We start from the raw sequence: 17,046 nt of genomic DNA, 5'->3' as shown, positions 1-17,046 counted from the left end.
CGGGCGGCAGCGAAGGCTTCGCTGCCACCCGCCAGCATTTTAAGATCACCCTGGACGGTGGAGAAGTCCTCCGCTGTCCCGGGGTTTTTTAAAATGCTGGCGGGCGGCAGCGAAGGTTTCGCTGCCGCCTGCCAGCATTTTAAGATCGCCCCGGACAGCAGACTTCTCCGCTGTCCCGGAGCGATTTTAAAGCCCCCGGGAAGGCAGGCGGGGGGGAGCAAAGACTTTCGCCCCCCGCCAGCCTTCAGAAGAGGTCCAGGACCTCTTCTGAAGGCCGGCGGGGGGCAAAAGTCTTTGCTCCCCCCCCCGCCTGCCTTCAAAAGCCGTCCGGGATAGCGGAGAAACGCGCTGCGTTTCTCCGTTCTCCCAGGAAGGCAGGCAGGGGGGAGCAAAGACTTTTGCCCCCTGCCGGCCTTCAGAAGAGGTCCTGGACCTCTTCTGAAGGCTGGCGGGGGGGCGAAAGTTTTTGCTCCCCCCCGTCTGCCTTCAAAAGCCGTCCGGGATAGCGGGAAGCGCTTCCCTGCTATCCCGGACCGCTTTAAAAATGCTGGCGGTGGGGAGCAAAGCCCTTCGGCCCCCGCCGGCCTTCCTGGACCTCTTCTGAAGGCCGGAGGGGGAAAAAGGTTTTGCTCCCCACCGCCAGCATTTAAAAGAGGTCCCCGGAGATTTCCCTATGGGCTTTCTTCTTGCGAAGCAACTCGCAAACGGAATACCCTTTCGTCTTGCGGGTTTTCCGTCTTGCGAGGCATTCGTCTTGCGGGGCACCACTGTACAAACGTGTAATGGGATCCCCACTTTCCTTTTCAGGGAGCCCTTGTCTGCTTTGCAGCATTGACAAGAAATCCTTCAATTGTATGAAATGCATGTGGCATGAGTGTTATTAGTTTTTCTGAAGGCTGAAATCCCTTGCATACTTGAAGGCCACTGAACACTGTATGACTTCCAAGTTGCAACTTAACGCGCACATTCAGCGCTCAGCATAAATAATAAAGGGTGGAAAGGAGGTAGATGTCCAAGGGGGGAAAGGCTTTGGCAATCCCACCCACCATTGCACCCAATGTGTTTCGTCTATTCAGAGTTTTGGCTTTAGGCACGATTCCCTGAATGGAACGCCCACGTAAGTTGTGGGCTTACTGTATATTATTTGGACACTAGTGACCAATGAGTAGGACATGCATTGTGTGCAGAGATAGCCCTGTTGGTTCATAGATGCCAGTTCCTATGTGTACTTTAGAGATTTGAGACCAAACATTTCCCCCCATAGACACATCATTTCCCACAAATTCCTTCTACTCCCACCCATCTTTACCCCCATAGTAATGGAAGGAGACCGCTCAACAAACATGCTGGATTTAGTTTGACTACACATTTCAGTTCCTGGGATCTCTCTTCAAGACTGCAAATGTGGATTCAGAATACTGCCACCTCATTTATAATGTTTGTCCTCACTGTAAATATGTTCCTTAGTAGTACAAATCTACACTCATTTAACTGGATGTATCCCATTCATCTTATTTAGGCTTACTTCCCAGTAGATGTCTATAGGGTTACAGTTAGTTACTGAAGTTTGCTTAGAGGGCAATCAAGCAGTTACTGTACTAGAGAGCCCTGAGCTTTCATTCTCTCTGAACTGATCAATATTCAAAACTAGCTATAGAAATAAGCCACAGTTGCACAATACCATTTATAATTAAAAATACATACTTTCTTTTACAAAAAAAATGTAAATCATAATGAAGCATAACTAAATACCAAAAGGAGAATTCTATAATAGGCAACCCTGAAGAAATGGATACATATTCATGCAGAACACAAGAACAGAAATGGAAAAATTGTTTTCTGTAACAAATATTGAAATTCACATTTTTCTCTTGGTACAAGCTAAACAAGATCAAAGTTCAAGAAACAGCTTACAATTAAAATAAAATCCACTGGCTTTTGCATACAGAAGCAGGTTCAGAATTTTTAATAGGTATGTATTTTGGGGTAACCTTGTCTTTAAAGGATAATGGACAACAGCTAATACATTTGGCTCGTAGCACCAATAGTACCAGTTTAAAAGAAAATGTTAAGGCAAGCACACAACAGAAAACTAAAAAAAAGAAAAATTCCTTCCAGTAGCACCTTAAAGACCAACTAAGTCAGTTCTTGGTATGAGCTTTCGTGTGCATGCACACTTCTTCAGATACTTCTTCGTATCTGAAGAAGTGTGCATGCACACGAAAGCTCATACCAAGAACTGACTTAGTTGGTCTTTAAGGTGCTACTGGAAGGAATTTTTGTTTTGTTTTGACTATGGCAGACCAACACAGCTACCTATCTGTAACTAAAAAAAAGAAGTTACCAGTTTGAAAATACAAACATCTAGACTAAGTTCCTGTAGCAGATGGCTTTAAAAGAAAAGGACCACATATAGAATTATGACTGAACCATGTAGTACCATCATTTGAAGCTCTCAGCATCATTCATGCACAGTGAAGGCTGCCACCCTTCCTTTGCTGACTGAAACTTCATAAACAGCATAAGGTGTTGATTTTGGGTGCATCACACAGAACTGCAGCAGAAAGCAGGAATCTTATGAAATCAGACAGAGAAATCTTGCACTCAGTGGAGCTCTACTGGAGCGATTCCTGTATCTGATTTTAGGTAATTTGCCCTTCATACTGCTGTTCTGGGTGGCACCACCCATGCTGATCATCTTGGAGAGGCTTTTTAAGAGTCTGGGGGGCTTCAGTGGAAGGAAGTTTGGTTCTTCAAGCTGCCTTCCACTTGCACATCATTGGACACAAATCAATGTTAAATCAAGAACTGGTACATCGGAAGGAAGGGAAGAAAAAGAAAGGTGCACAACACATTTTTAAGTTTCAAAATGCCTATGAAAGAATCACAGGATCTTCAACAAAACAAGCAAGTGGATATATAACCTCTGAAAAGAGAAGGAAAAGGGAATGCAATTATTTCATTTTCTAGCATCATTGATATTATACCTCTGTCAACAACTGTACATAAAAGTTAAGGCCTGCCTCATACTTTGGGAATTCATCAATCACATGAGCAGTGAATGTCTGAAGCAAACTGAATTCACCACATGTGGTGAATTTTTACATAGTGCAACTGCAAAGCACTTATCAAAGCTTTCAATTTTCACCTGTAAACAAATCAATAGGACACTGCTGTTCCTAATCCCCATAGACTTCAAAGTAGCCGTGTTTCAGTGAATCTTTGAATCAAAACGAAAACTCTCCTGTGACTCGGGATTGATCTACCTAAAATTTTAATCACAGTAAACATCAGTATGGAACACATCGCAGAAACCGGGTTTAGAGGAATGCAAATTGTAAAATGAGATCCTGAGTTTTCTTCAGCTTACACTTCTGTTGCTTAAAGAAAAAGAGAATTTTTGCAGGCACCCAGTTCGAAAGATGAAAAATTCTCTCTATGAATGGAATGTTGATAAGTGCTTTGTTTTGATCATATTTTTACATTTACCTAACTATTTAAGAATATATAGCCCTAACAAACTAAGAAAACCAGGTTTTCCTTCAGCTAAAACAAATGTGTAGTCTTGGTTTCCAGAGTATGTTCAGATCCATTTGTGGATTTTTTAAAAAAGGAATAGCTCAAACGACATGCTCCATATTTCTGAATACTTAAAATAAACCTTGACAGCTGATACCTGCTAGTATTTTTTTCATTATTCAAAAGGCATAAATACCACCAAATGGGAAAAAATTACCTGAATACAAGCCAAATACCTGATTCCTAATGAATAGGGGAAAAGACCAAGGTCAGAGATGGAGAAGTCTAACCTACATGAAAAGCTACAGCACCAGAAGTCTTTTAAAAAAAAGTCAAGTCAAACACTGCCTCTAACAATAATCTCATCTTCAGAATTATTTATATAAAAATACTGTGAAATCACTAGTGTTACTATTAATTCAGGGGCCCATTTTCAATACAGCAAACCATAAAAATAATCCTAATTTAGTAACACAGTCTAAAGCTCAAAGGGCGTTGCTAAGCAAAGAATGAATACAGTGCAGCAGATTTCATTCGAACTTATAAGGTGTTTAAAATAATTCTGATATTTTTTTTAAAGTTACAGCAACAGGAATTTTGGTTATCCAAAAATCCTTGTTATAAATAAATAACCCAGAAAGTCCAATATAACTATATATCAAAATATAATAGCATTCTATGGCCCCATTTAAAGAGGTATCACTCCAGTTTAAAGAGTCATGGCTTCCTCCTGAAGGGAACTGTAGTTTGTTAAGGGTGCTGAGAGTTCTTAGGTGCCCCGACCCTGCTTTAAATGTCTAGTGTAGAGGGGACCTATTAATATAGATTTCTAGTATTGGTGAACTTTAGATAATTCCAAGACTATTTAAATTATGGGTATTGTACTACGTAAAAATTAATTGTAAATGGATTCTGGTCACATCCTATGTTTAAAAAGAGTAAGATGTAGCCTTTACGAAATATCAGCTAAACCTAAAAGCAAATGCAGGCTATACTATTGCAATGGGGGGAATTATTACAATGAATCATCAACATCCCTAAGTTTATCCTTTTCAGAAAGTACAAAATGGCTATTTTTGAATGATCTTATTAAAATCTGGTTGTTTTAGATTAGGTGTCAATTTCTGGAAAGTCACAAATATCATTGATGTTCACTTTTTGCTTTCATTATTATATTGAATAATGCTGCTTATATACATATTTCTTTTTATTTAAAGGTGATTCTTTTAATAATTAAACAAAACAAATGTTTCTAAATAAGCAAAAAAAAAAAAAAAACACACACACACAACAAAATGGCTATCGGTAAACATTGTTACAGCCCAGGCATTTTTGAATTAGGTAAAAATTTGGACTGACAATAAGTACTTAAAAATGAAAGTTTCATGCACTGGGTTATAAACACCAGCAGGCATGGGTTTTTTTTCAGTAGTACAATTCATGGAAGTAACTAGTTCACAATATAAAAAGCAAAAAGGTCCCAGTCTTTAATTTACCTATGAATTCACACGCCACCAGTTTTAATGAGAACTAGAAACTTGTGAACAGCTTCAATATCAAAACAAGTAAAATTCTAATATTATGGCTTGCTTACCTAACTACATTCCTATCTCCGCAGTATTCCTAGATAGAGAAATTGGAAAAGCTATCAAGTTACAATAGCAATTTTTCGCCACCTAGCCTTTTAAAACATTTTTAGATGTCTCTGAGGGAATGGGGAAAACACTTCACCTGCAGTGCCTTGGCGAAGGAGAGAAGGAGCAGGTGCTTGGCTTCTCCAGCTTATCATTTAGGAAGCGTGTGTAACAACTGGAATGTCAATTTCAATGGCAGAGTGGCGTGACCGTGCAGAATAAGGTTGGGAGGCGTAACTATGCACACTGGGCGCATGAGGATACAGAGGCTGCCAGAAAGGGGAAGGAAGTGTTTTGCATGCACAATACCAAAGGAATAGGAGGATGGCTGTAAACAGTAAGCCTCCTGCACTGGCAATGGCAATAAACACAGAGATGTCAAAGGAAAAAACCGGTTCGTATTTCTTGTTCAGTTCTTGGTTATGAAAGATGACCCAGATAGATGGCGTCAGGCAAATGACACATGCAAGAAGAAAGAAGAGGCCGGCCACAAGATGGCAGCCCGCACTGTTTATGAGACATCTGGCCTGCTTGATGTTGGGCACGGTGGTTATGAAGGCGGTATTACACATGCCGATCAAACAGAGAAACAGAGCCAAGACAGTGGTTAACATGCTGATGGGGAGAGCAAACTGGAGGACGCGTAAATCCAGCTGGTCAACAGCTGTGTACCACTCGGTGTCGTAGATGACGCAGTCTTTGCTGCCATCAAAGCGAACGCACTTAATCCAGAGCCCAGTGTACACGGTGACATTCTTCTCATTCTTGTTATAGGTGAAGAGTCGCATCTGTCTCCAGTTAGGCAGCAGAGCCGCGGCAATAAGTCCAGATAAGGCAGCTGTACCAGAAAGGAAGGCGAGGACTGTCGCAGCATGGACATCACGGCAACCCATCTTAGCCAACAAAAATGCCTCCTGGGAGAGGGAAAAACTTTACTAAATCATCAAGATTTATTAAGTGAGTAGCTGTTATTACGATAATTTTATTGTTTTATTCTGTTCGTAATTCGCTGTGATCATTGAAAAATAATAATAATAAATGAGTCTATAAATTGTATGAGATAAAGAAATATTCTGATCGACCCCTTTTTTTAACTATAATGAGGGAGAAATGACTGACAGTCTTGACATATAAATTAAACTGAATTCTGAAGAATGCACATTGGCGCTTGGGTTGTGCAGGAGGCTCTGCTACAATGGGCCACTCTTATTAAATAATACTTTTTTTTCAGCATCAGAAGCTACTTGTGGTTAATTAAAAAAACAGCAGGTGTAGCTGGTATAGCAAAGGAGATCCAGTGTACCTTGTTTGTCACTCCCTGGGCCTCTCACCAAACTATCCAGCGATAGTTAGGTTATAGCTAGGTTTCATGCTTATTTAATAATGTGTGTGAAGAGGGGAGGGACCCTGCAACCATAATACTGAGCCTTTGCATGCTGATAAGGATCAAATTAAGTTGATAAAGATCTAAGCTGAGAATAAGTCTTTACAGACACCAGCACTTATTATGTAGGATCAGAGATTAATGTCTTAATATACCTTCAGTTGCATGTTGGGAGAAGCTCTTTCTAAAGCAGCGTTTCCCATCCCAAACATTTTCCGCTCATGGACCATTTGAAATTTGCTGAGGGTATTGGTGGGTGACGATTATTTTTCTACCTGGTGTAGCCATTGTGCTAGATGATGTAGGATTTTTAATGATTTGTATTTTATTGCATTCCACAGAATTCAACTTGTAATAAAAATAAAATACAATACATACAACATAAAAGAAGCAATACAAATAAAAACGACCACAAATATTTAAGGGGATTGATATGTCATCTCCCATCTTCAGTCAGAAATCCACAGACGGCCACAGACCACATGACTGAAACTCAGACCAGATTTCACTTGTGGTGTAACAATTACCATGGATAATATGGATTGATATAAAAGTTAGAGTTTGGAAGAAGATGCAGTTTTAAATATTTAAATCATGGCTCCAGGGAAGGGGGGGGAAAGTCCTGCGATTCAGATAAATCTCTGTATATGGATATGTAGTTGGATTTTTATTTTTTTAATTTTGTATTGGAAATTATATATATATATATATATATATATATATTAATATTAAACTCAGACCAGTTTGGGAACCCCTGTTCTAAAGGCTTAGAAGAACAAACTTACCAAGAGATTTAACCAAATCCAGAATAACAGCAGAACTCTTGCAAGTAGTAGAACAATTCTAACTGATCTAGGGGGGAAAACAACAAATTAATTCTGGAATAAATACAACTACAACAGATATAACAAACTAGTCTTCACTTATATAAAACACTTCAAAACACTTCATTATCGTCACAATTAACTTGTAGGAGTGAATCACTGCTATGGAGATGGGACAGAAGGAACAGGGGTCAAGATGAATTCCTCAGAGTTAACTTGGCTGGATCCAGCTTCCCAAGATCCAAAGCTCCCCTTACTGCACAATACCAGTTTTTTATACAGTGGAATATTCAGTAATAGTTGACCTCCAAAAGTGCTAAGCCTGTAGGAAGGAGTTCCATCAACACATCTTCATACTCAACTCTTCCCAAACTAAGACAGTGTTACATTTCTTCCTATAAGTCGTCAAAAGAGAAAAGTTTTGCTATTTTTCTACCTTTGCTCCTCAATACCTATCCTAAGGGCACATGACAGTATTGCAGAACACTCTGCACCCAAAAGTGTTGTACAGATGAGTAATACTTTTTTTATGAGATACAAGCCTGGCTCGGATCTTCTGCTTGTGCAAGTCATTTATGTACAAAGGGAGGCTGCAGACTTCACCTGAGGTGCTCAAATTCACATCTATGTTGTGCTTCTCATACACGTGTAGGCAACACTCCAGGTGATCAGAAACCATATTTCTTCAGCATTCCTGACTGTGTAGAGTGTTGTATATATGCACTGCAGACGTGCACTTAATTGTGCATTTGGTACCACCTGCTACCCTCTACATGTAAGATCTAACCTTAAATATGAAAAGTCAGTGCTTAATATTAACTTGTAAAAACATAGTACAGTTGCCAATCTTTATCTGGCAAGGATCATGCATCTCTAACAGTTACACAAGAAGAAATTCAACAGGTTAAGTTTTTTCCATCCCTTCAAAGCTGGGGAAGGCTTTACAAGCTGAGCTTGGGTTTAATCACCGTAGTTCATAATTAGAAGGATGCAAGATCAATTTGAGAATGTAGAGGGAACCACATATGACTTGCATTGATTCATTTATGTGCTAATAACTGGGTCAACACTTGTGATAAGTGTATTTGAACATAAGGTGATGTTTATACTGGTTATACTGTGGCCAGCATCTGAAGTGTTTCACCTTCAATTATGGGTTATCGCACTCAAGGAAGGTGAGAAGCCGATTGTAATCACCGTTTTGAAACCTTCAAAAACACTGTACAGAAACTATAAAAAGACAGTCACTTTGCTTGCGTTACTAATGATGACTAAAGAGATGGAACAACTCACAAGCAAGCCCCAGTGTGTGGGCTAAACTGCAACTCAGGGCATAATAAGTATCAAACCATTTGAAATACAAACACAAAGAGAAGAACGTAAGAAGACCTGGATCAGAACAAAGGTCTGTTCAATTGAGTGTCCACAGTGATCAAGCACATGAATCGCACAAACAGGACACGAGAACTCTCCCCTTTTGTGATTCCCAGCAACTGGTGAGGCGTACTGACTCAAAAACCTGAAGGCTGCATATAGCCATCATGAATAGCAGCCACTGGTAATTTTTTCTTCCATGAATATTTCTGATCCCCTTTTAAAACAATCTGATAGAAGCCACCGCCGTATCAAGCAGGCTGCAGCAGATCCCACAAAATAATTTTGGGTTGTTTGAAGAACCACTTCCTTTGCGCTGCCCGGAATCTCCTATTGATCGCCCATGTTCGAATGTTCACCCTAAACCAGAGTATCAGAGAAGGATCAATTCATTCATTTATTTTTAAAGGCAATATTTCACGCCAGGTGTTTATATGTTCATGCCATCAATCTTTAGGGTGTATTCTAATACTTATCTGGGAGTAAGCTCCATTGAACTCATTGAGACTTCTTTCTGAGCAGATATGCATAGGACTGTGCTATTAAAATACATCTACGCCGAAGCAAATCCCATCTATTTCAATGGAAATTACACTTTACCGGTCCGTAGTGACGTATGATTCTAATGAAATCCAGCCTCTCTGGAAGGAGCAATGATTCACATATAAATAAATGCAGAAGGAGAGATTATCTCCCCCGTACTCACCCCCTTCCCACGCTCGAGGGACTTAATTTTCAAGCATCCAATTTCTCTTCCCCCTCTTGTTGACGCTAAGGATTCCCACTCTCGGCTTTTCAGGAAGCGGCTGTCTTTTCCAGGTGTGCCCAAAGGCTTCTGGGATTGTAGTCTCCGCCTGCAATGCTCTTCGTTTCACCTTCCTCTCTAAAGACTACAATTCCCAGGGATCGCTCTTCCTACTCTATTGTTCCGGGTGCTTCCTCTTTCTGATTGTATTTCAAGTTGTTTTCTCCAGCTCCATCGCGCGTTACTGGAAAGGAACTGATGCTGGAATAGGACACTGCATCTCTTCAGAGGCTTCTTGGTTATCAGTTTTCTCTTACCCTTTTGAATATGCCAGCTGCTGCGCAATCTATATATTCTCTGCCTCTCTTTTTAAGAATTGCGTGTCCAGCTTTCCTAAAGCATAATAATGGATGCCTGATCTGAAAACTGTGTTTTCTTAAAAAGTCTCAGCTACAGCATTTTGAGAAGGCAGCTTTTAAGACCTGGCTATCACTATCCACCTGTGAGTCTGACCTGGAAACTCAAATCTGAAGCAGCAAAATATCAGCGAAATTCCAAAACACGACATAACCAGCTAAGCACGTTCTTCAAGGGGACGTGGGGTTATTATTCCCGTCAGAATCCCTCTCCCAGGCTGTTTCTGATACAACTTGACAGGGGTGGGGAGAGAGAAGAGAGAGGATGTGTTAGAAGCCACCCAGAGTGGCTGGGGCAACCCAGTACAAGTAATAAATTTGTTATTACTACCAATAATAATTCCCACACTACAGTACAATCTTACACCCACACAAGTAGAATTTCACTTGGAACCCAGCTGCTAGCTTTCATATGTATTATACACCAAAGCATTCCAAACATGGTTTCATCATTGTTGCTTTAAAAGCCTCATTTTCCTGTGATCTGTTTATTTTTAATGTGAAGGTTGGCAGTAGCCATATTAGGTGAGGAAATGTGTAAGGAAGCAGGAGGGAAACCAGGACCAGTGCTATTTATTCCTTGGGCATCATTGCAGTAGATTATTCAGGACCATATTAGGAAGCCATCCCAAAGCTGATCTGATTATATGGGAAGAATCAGTAGCCTTTGCTTCCTTTCCAATTCAGTTGCAGCCATCTCTAATCAACCATTTTTAGTGTCCCTGCTTAAAAGAGGTGAGGAGTTCGGTCTAATTTAGGCAGAAATAATTTATTCCGATCAAGAATGTATAATTCCGTAGTGCAAAATTTGAGTTTTGTTTATCTCGGATTATCTATGGCTGTAGAAGTGACAAACATTCACCATTTACATGTCTGTTCCACTAAAAGGCATTCTTTGCCAGCCACTATGTTAATTTCCAGACCCCATTTTTGCCACTGTTGTCTAACTCATTTATCTCTTCCCTTTTCCTCTGTTCATCTTTGGAGCATCCAGGATAGAGACTATGTCATTGCCATGCTTCAACTTAGCACTGCTACTGATAAATCACTTTACAGGCCTAGTGATTTTAAATATTTCTGCCCAAAATATTTCAGGAAAGCAAACACATGTAGTTTTATACGTTCTTCTCCCGCACTGATGGAGTAAACGACAACAAAAGGAATTCCTTATTATCTTTATATAAAATTACATGTTTATTTACATCTTTTGAAATATATTCTACAACTTAATTAAGAGGGTTGTGCAACTTGAAGACTTGTTGTAAAAGATCATGATACACTTTTCTGTATTTTACAGAAACTGGAAAATAACATACTCTCTTTTCTTTTTGAAATGGTTGACCTGAAAGTGTGTGTAAATACAGGCTTGCCACAAACTCAGTTGTGTTCAGAGGCCTGCAAAAATTCATGTCTTAATATTATATAATAGTTTGTGTGTGTTAAGAAATTGCTATATTTCTGAGCTCCTCAGTGCACGAAGCTGCTGGTTCTGATGATCTTCAATCTTCTTTTCAGATTCTTCATCTAGTACTTTTCTTAAACACATGATCAGTTCTTCAATTCCTTCACCAGAGTGTGCAGATATAGGGATGATCTCTTTGAAGTTGACAATGACTTCTGGAATCATATTTTTTGGAAGCGTGTGCATATAATCTGAAATATATATATATAATTAGAGTTACTACACATAGTATAAAGCCAGTATAAAAATTGCTATGGAGGGATTTCAGTTAAATAGATGCCTGATGTAACAGCAGTAGCAGAGTTGTTTGAAGATATTCCATTCCAAGGAAGTCAGGGTAATTGGTTTTTGGACTGCCAAGATGTTAGGAGACGACAATAGATGTGGCTGTTGGCCCAGAAGACTTCCTAACTGCATTTACTGACAGAAGAGATGACTGGCTTGCATTCCATTCTTCTTCTAAGGCTCTTATCTGCTGGATAGCCCAGTTGGTAGAGCATGAGTCTCTTAACCTCAGGGTTATAGGGTCAAGCCCCACGTTGGGTGAAATATTCCTGCATTGCAGGGGGCTGGACTAGATTGACTCTCACAGTTCCTTTCCAATTCTATGACACTAGCATTTTAGCATCATTACAGTTCTAGGTTAGTATGAAAGACAACATAGTTTGGTTATACGGTATTTTACTTTAAAATACAATCAATATAACTAAAAAATGTTTCTTCTTTTGCAGTAATGAAAACTCACTACTTGCTGCCTATCAAAAATATGTGAATATGTTATCTTAAAAAAGGAGCTGTACAGTAAGTATCTCACCTTGAGGACTCCGCAGTTGTTCCATAAACTCATTCAATTTTTCTCGTGCATTGGGCAAATCCATTTTATTAACAGCCAGAAGTGCAGATTTAGTTCGAAGTTCTTCTTTATATAGTTCCAGCTCCTGCGACATAAGTCGTTTCCATTTGTAAAATATTGTCGTTGAAAGTATTTGGCTTTATACAAGCCTTTTCATTTAACTCTTAATTACTACACAATACATATGCAAACCAGAGCAGGGAGGGCCACATTCCCTTTTAAACAACCTCTCAAGACCACATGAGAGGGGTGAGCAGGCCCAGAGACAAAATCAAGGGGAGCATGAAGGTACGTTTAACCTTTCACACATTACTGATTACTACTGTCTACCATGTGTACACAATAATAATACACAACCACCATTTAAATAGAAAATGTGACTGCATCACATGACTGGCTTCTCCCTCCTGTCTTGCCCCATGCTCCAGTCCTAGATGCCTTCATAATGGAGCTGTTTCCAGAGGAAGAACTGTGAGAGGAGAAAGACTCTGCTTGCCATCAGGGGGTAGCTGGTTTCATCTGTGCTGCCCTACCTCCAGCCCGAGGAATAATACAGTGGTGCCTCGTAAGAAAATAATTCGTTCCGCGAGTCTCTTCGTCTAGCGGTTTTTTCGTCTTGCGAAGCAACCCTATTAGCGGCTTAGCGCTATTAGCGGCTTAGCGGCTATTAACGGCTTAGCGGCTATTAGCAGCTTAGAAAAAGGGGGGGAAGCGGAAAAAAATTCAAGACTCGCAAGACGTTTTTGTCTTGTGAAGCAAGCCCATAGGGAAATTCGTCTTGCGAAGCGCATCGAAAAACGGAAAACCCTTTCGTCTAGCGGGTTTTTTGTCTTGCGAGGCATTCGTCTTGCGCGGCACCACTGTAATAATAAATAAATAATAATAATAATAATAATAATAATTTATACATACATACATACCCCGCCCATCAGGCTGGGTTTCCCCAGCCACTTTGGGCAGCTTCCAACAAAGATTAAAAATACATTAAAACATCAGTCATTAAAAACTTCCCTAAACAGGGCTGCCTGTCTTCTAAACGTCAGATAGTTGTTTATCTCTTTGACATCTAATGGGAGGGTGTTCCACAAGGCGAGAGCCACTGAGGAACCTTCAGAAGAGAGTTGTTGCCATGGGCATTATGCGTACACGTAGTTTTAATGAGCTGAATAGAGTGAAAAAATTATGAGTCATGGGTGTGGAGTGTGTGTATGAACTTAACAGTGCTTAGTTTATTTTTGACTGCTATTTTGTTGATGTTGTTAATATTATTTTCTAGATTATAAATGCTGCAGTGAGTTATTAATCATATAACTTGCTTTGATTTAGATCTTTAGCTTTTTTTAAGTTGTTTTGTTAACGGAGCTTTTAGGTTGTAATTGTTTCACTGATTATTTGTTAATTATTTTGCATTATTTATGTTGTATTTGTGATGTTTTATTAAGTTCTATCACGTTATTATACGTTGTTTCTAAGCCGCTTTGGGATTCCTTTGAATGAAAAGCAGCATAGAAATATAATAAATCAAACCATAGCTGTCCGGTGAATATTCTCATGTGGAATAAGCACATGAAGCCAATATAAATGGGACAGTGTACACTTGGGAGCACCTGAGCCTCTCAGGTATAAATTCCTAAGAGACAGTACCACTGGAATTCACAACTGTTAATCTGCATCACAAATTTTGTTAGCTACGTGTTTTCTATTTGATAACAGGAAGCAATCTTGAAGACTAAACTGCTTGACTTCTCATTGCCTTCTGAACCGGAGAAATTTCCACCATACAGATGAAAATAGAGTTAGTGAAAAACAAAGTGACAAACACTATGTTAGCAGCTCTCCCTAGAAGTATTTGGAAACTTCCAAATCTCAAACATCTTGGATACAGTTTTCAAGTTTGTAGCTTTAATAGGTGTGCCATTCAAGTAAACATTTCAAATCAAATCTTAATTAGGTCTCTCATGTCAGAACATGCGTGTCGCAATATGCACAAATCATGCCTGTATATAAAAGAATCAGTACACTTACCTTTGCAAGTAGTATTACAGTTTCAAAGGCTGTTCTGAATGGGCTTGTAGGAGAAAGCTGAAACCCAGCTACATCAACCTGAAAGATTGACGTTTTTTTTAATCAGACAATCAAATGATTATCCTTCACTTTCCAAGAGACCATGAAGATGACAGGCAGCGTGGGAGTGATGGCAGTGAGGTGGCTGTTATACACAAAACATTTCTACCCCCAAAATAGCATCCTTTCTGCTATATCCGAACAGTTTCCAATTCACAGAAACAATCTGTTTGCTTAGTTTTGTGTGTTCTTTTACTGTCTCTCCTCCGCTGCCTTGCAGGATATCTTCGGGAGAAGAAAAGGCTAAGGAATAAACCCTACACAAATTAGGAGTGGAGTCTCTAAGACATTTAGGTGGCATCTTGTGTGCTTCCTTCTGGCAACTCCCGCAGTCAAGCTGGTGCCAAACATATTGCTCTGTCTTCCTTTGGACCACACCAGCAAGGCTGAGAGAGGTGGGGTCTTGTCATCTGGACACCCAAGGACCTCCATACACACTGCCCAGACTTGTGTCCCAGGGAGGTTGCTTCAGTGCTGCTAACACAGAGGTTTGACTTCATCCCCCACAAGTACACTCCACTGTCTGTCAAGACAGACAGATGCCAACATAAATTACTGTCACTATACACGCATTCCATAGCAAGCCTGATGTTGCTTTTGGCTTATTCAAGGTCAGGGGTGGGGATCCAAAACTGAACCAGTTTCCTGATGCTGCTAAAATTTACTTGCCACAACTGCAAAGGAAGCATTGGGAGTGCAGAGTCTTCCTTTGTTCCTTCGCAGCTTGAATTTGGCACTTTCCAAATTCGGCAGCTTTTTCTGTTGTTAGGCAAGGCAATAGAAGAGGGTGCCAAATTCAAAAAGTCCCAAACTGGAAAGGCATTCCAGTCCAACACCTGATTATCATGTGATCAAAAGGTCATGGACTGGTGTGTATGTTCCCCCCCACGAACTACGCACAGGCCTGAGGTTTCCCCAACCACACCCCAAATATCAGCTATGTGATAAATTTACTACAAAGGGGAAGGAATATACCACAGTGGTAAAGCACATGATTTGCATGAAGAAGGTCCCAAGGTCAATTCCCAGCATCTCCAGGTAAGGCGGGGGAAGACTCGTGTGAAACCCTGTATCAATGCTCAGACTTGGTGTAACAAAGCTTCCTACAATTTCTTGCTCTTTCCAAGTCATCTGAAGACCTGGTGAAGGTCAGGTCACATTGGCTAGCAATATATTTCAGTAGAAATATATAATCATGACCAATCTGAATTGGTTCCCAACAGCTGCATCTGGCGGTTCTTCATCAAAATGGGTTGCTCATAGATATTCTTATAGAATCATAGAGTTGGAACAGACCCTGAGGATCACCTAGTCCCAACCCCCTGCAATGCAGCTGTCTCTTATGGGAACTGAACCTGCAACCTTAGTGATGTCAGCACCACACACTAACCAACTGAGCTATCCATGTTAAATGTTAAATTTTCATTGATAATATTAGCAAAGCTATGGCATGATGTAATGAACAGGCACCCCCAGGTTACTTCTTCGCCAAAACAAAGCCTAAATTAAAAGCAGACTTTAAAGATGTCAAATAAAAAGCTAAGCTACAGCATGTCCTTACAACAAAGAGGAGCTGTTTGGTTCTTTCCACATGCTTCAGAAACTTGTGTCCTCTTCCTTTATTTGCATGTGCACCTTCAATCAGTCCTGGAAGATCAGCAACTGTGATCTAGGAGGGAAAGAATGATTAGAGTTTCACCAAAGATCCCATCATCATTTGGGTCGCATCGATTTTTAAAAAATGGTTACAGCATCTCCATTAGAGACCAATACCTTGAACTAGGCAAAAAGCCTTAACTACTAGAAGAGACTGAAAGTGGCACGTTATCTGGCTGAACCATTGAAAAAACTACCTGAAGACTCCCTCATATATCTAGTCCCAAGCTACATTATGGAGCAGAACTCCCCCCTTCATAAGTCTTCAACTAGCCTTTCTTTTTTGGGTGGGGGGGACGACAAAATGAAGTATTGCAGTCATGAGCAGGATACAAGTTCTAATCAGTCACATAAATGTAAGGTTGGGAATGACCCACAGTTTTGCAGGAACTAGTAATTGCAAGTCAATTAATTCTTGACCCCACCCAGAAAAAAACAGACTAACGTGACCACAGCAAGTGAGTTTTGTATTCTTGCTGCAGGATCAAAATTTTCCCCTTTGAAAATGTTTTCTCCAACCTTAACACTAAGTTTCCATTAGAATTATCTGATTTAAAAGTAAGCTTCTCCTCGCACACTGAAAGGTATGTTTTGGAAGGCTGTGAATGACGCATGGCATGCATGTTCCCTCTCTCCTCTTGTGTGCGGCTTTTCCTTCTCCTGTTTAGGGCCACCCATAGTTTGCCACTTCCACACATATTTTCTTATTCTGGTTGTGAGGGAAAAGTCTAGCCATAGTTTCAGCAGTAGCCCATGTGGTGGTGCACAGCCATCATCCTGACCCTGCAATCTCTGCAGTTTACCTGGAAAGGGCTGGAACAGGGCAGGGGGTGGTAACCCTGACTTCACTGCAGCTCTGCCTCCAACGCTACCCACAAGTTCCATCCAGGTAAGTTGCAGTGACATCAGAACTGGGGGACAGCTCTGCACAGGCCATTACTGCATAGTTTACCAATTGAGACAACACATCCAATTTTGGTTATGGTTAAATAGGGAGAGGGAAGACACATACAGGAGAAGAGGGAACATGCAAGCATGCAATTCATTAGTAACCA

General features: G+C 40.3%; 2 protein-coding genes across 3 annotated transcripts in view; both read right to left on the bottom strand.

Annotated features, from left to right (window-relative positions):
• Nucleotides 1–1,670: 1,670 nt before the first annotated feature.
• Nucleotides 1,671–9,615, bottom strand: CLDN12 (claudin 12). Of its 2 annotated transcripts, XM_083705145.1 has the most exons (5): nt 9,442–9,615; nt 7,323–7,389; nt 5,251–6,067; nt 2,345–2,926; nt 1,671–2,111 (listed from the first exon to the last, which is right to left on the bottom strand). In XM_083705145.1, exon 3 carries the CDS (start codon nt 6,044–6,046, stop codon nt 5,309–5,311), a length of 738 nt encoding a protein of 245 aa, XP_083561271.1. In that variant the 5' UTR covers nt 6,047–6,067; nt 7,323–7,389; nt 9,442–9,615; the 3' UTR covers nt 1,671–2,111; nt 2,345–2,926; nt 5,251–5,308. The 2 variants fall into 2 exon arrangements, with proteins under 2 accessions (XP_083561271.1, XP_083561270.1); XM_083705144.1 differs by having other exon boundaries at nt 2,345–6,067.
• A 1,448-nt stretch (nt 9,616–11,063) lies between these two features.
• The window catches only part of LOC310828601 (cilia- and flagella-associated protein 69-like), a 51,298-nt gene continuing 45,315 nt past the window's right edge, over nt 11,064–17,046 (bottom strand). Inside the window, exons 31-34 of the mRNA XM_083706217.1 lie at nt 15,897–16,004; nt 14,237–14,314; nt 12,173–12,296; nt 11,064–11,549 (exon numbers count right to left, since the gene is read on the bottom strand). Coding sequence (XP_083562343.1) covers nt 11,347–11,549; nt 12,173–12,296; nt 14,237–14,314; nt 15,897–16,004 — 513 coding nt within the window. The 3' untranslated portion in view covers nt 11,064–11,346. The remainder of the gene's footprint in view (nt 11,550–12,172; nt 12,297–14,236; nt 14,315–15,896; nt 16,005–17,046) is intronic.

This window comes from Podarcis gaigeae (assembly GCF_964106915.1).
Source record: "Podarcis gaigeae genome assembly, chromosome: 12".
NCBI lineage: Eukaryota > Metazoa > Chordata > Lepidosauria > Squamata > Lacertidae > Podarcis > Podarcis gaigeae.
This window is presented reverse-complemented; position numbering and strand designations above follow the sequence as displayed.

Coding starts and splice junctions, on each gene's coding strand:
- CLDN12 (XM_083705144.1), bottom strand. CDS start 6,046: ATGGGTTGCCGTGATGTCCATGCTGCGACAGTCCTCGCCTTCCTTTCT.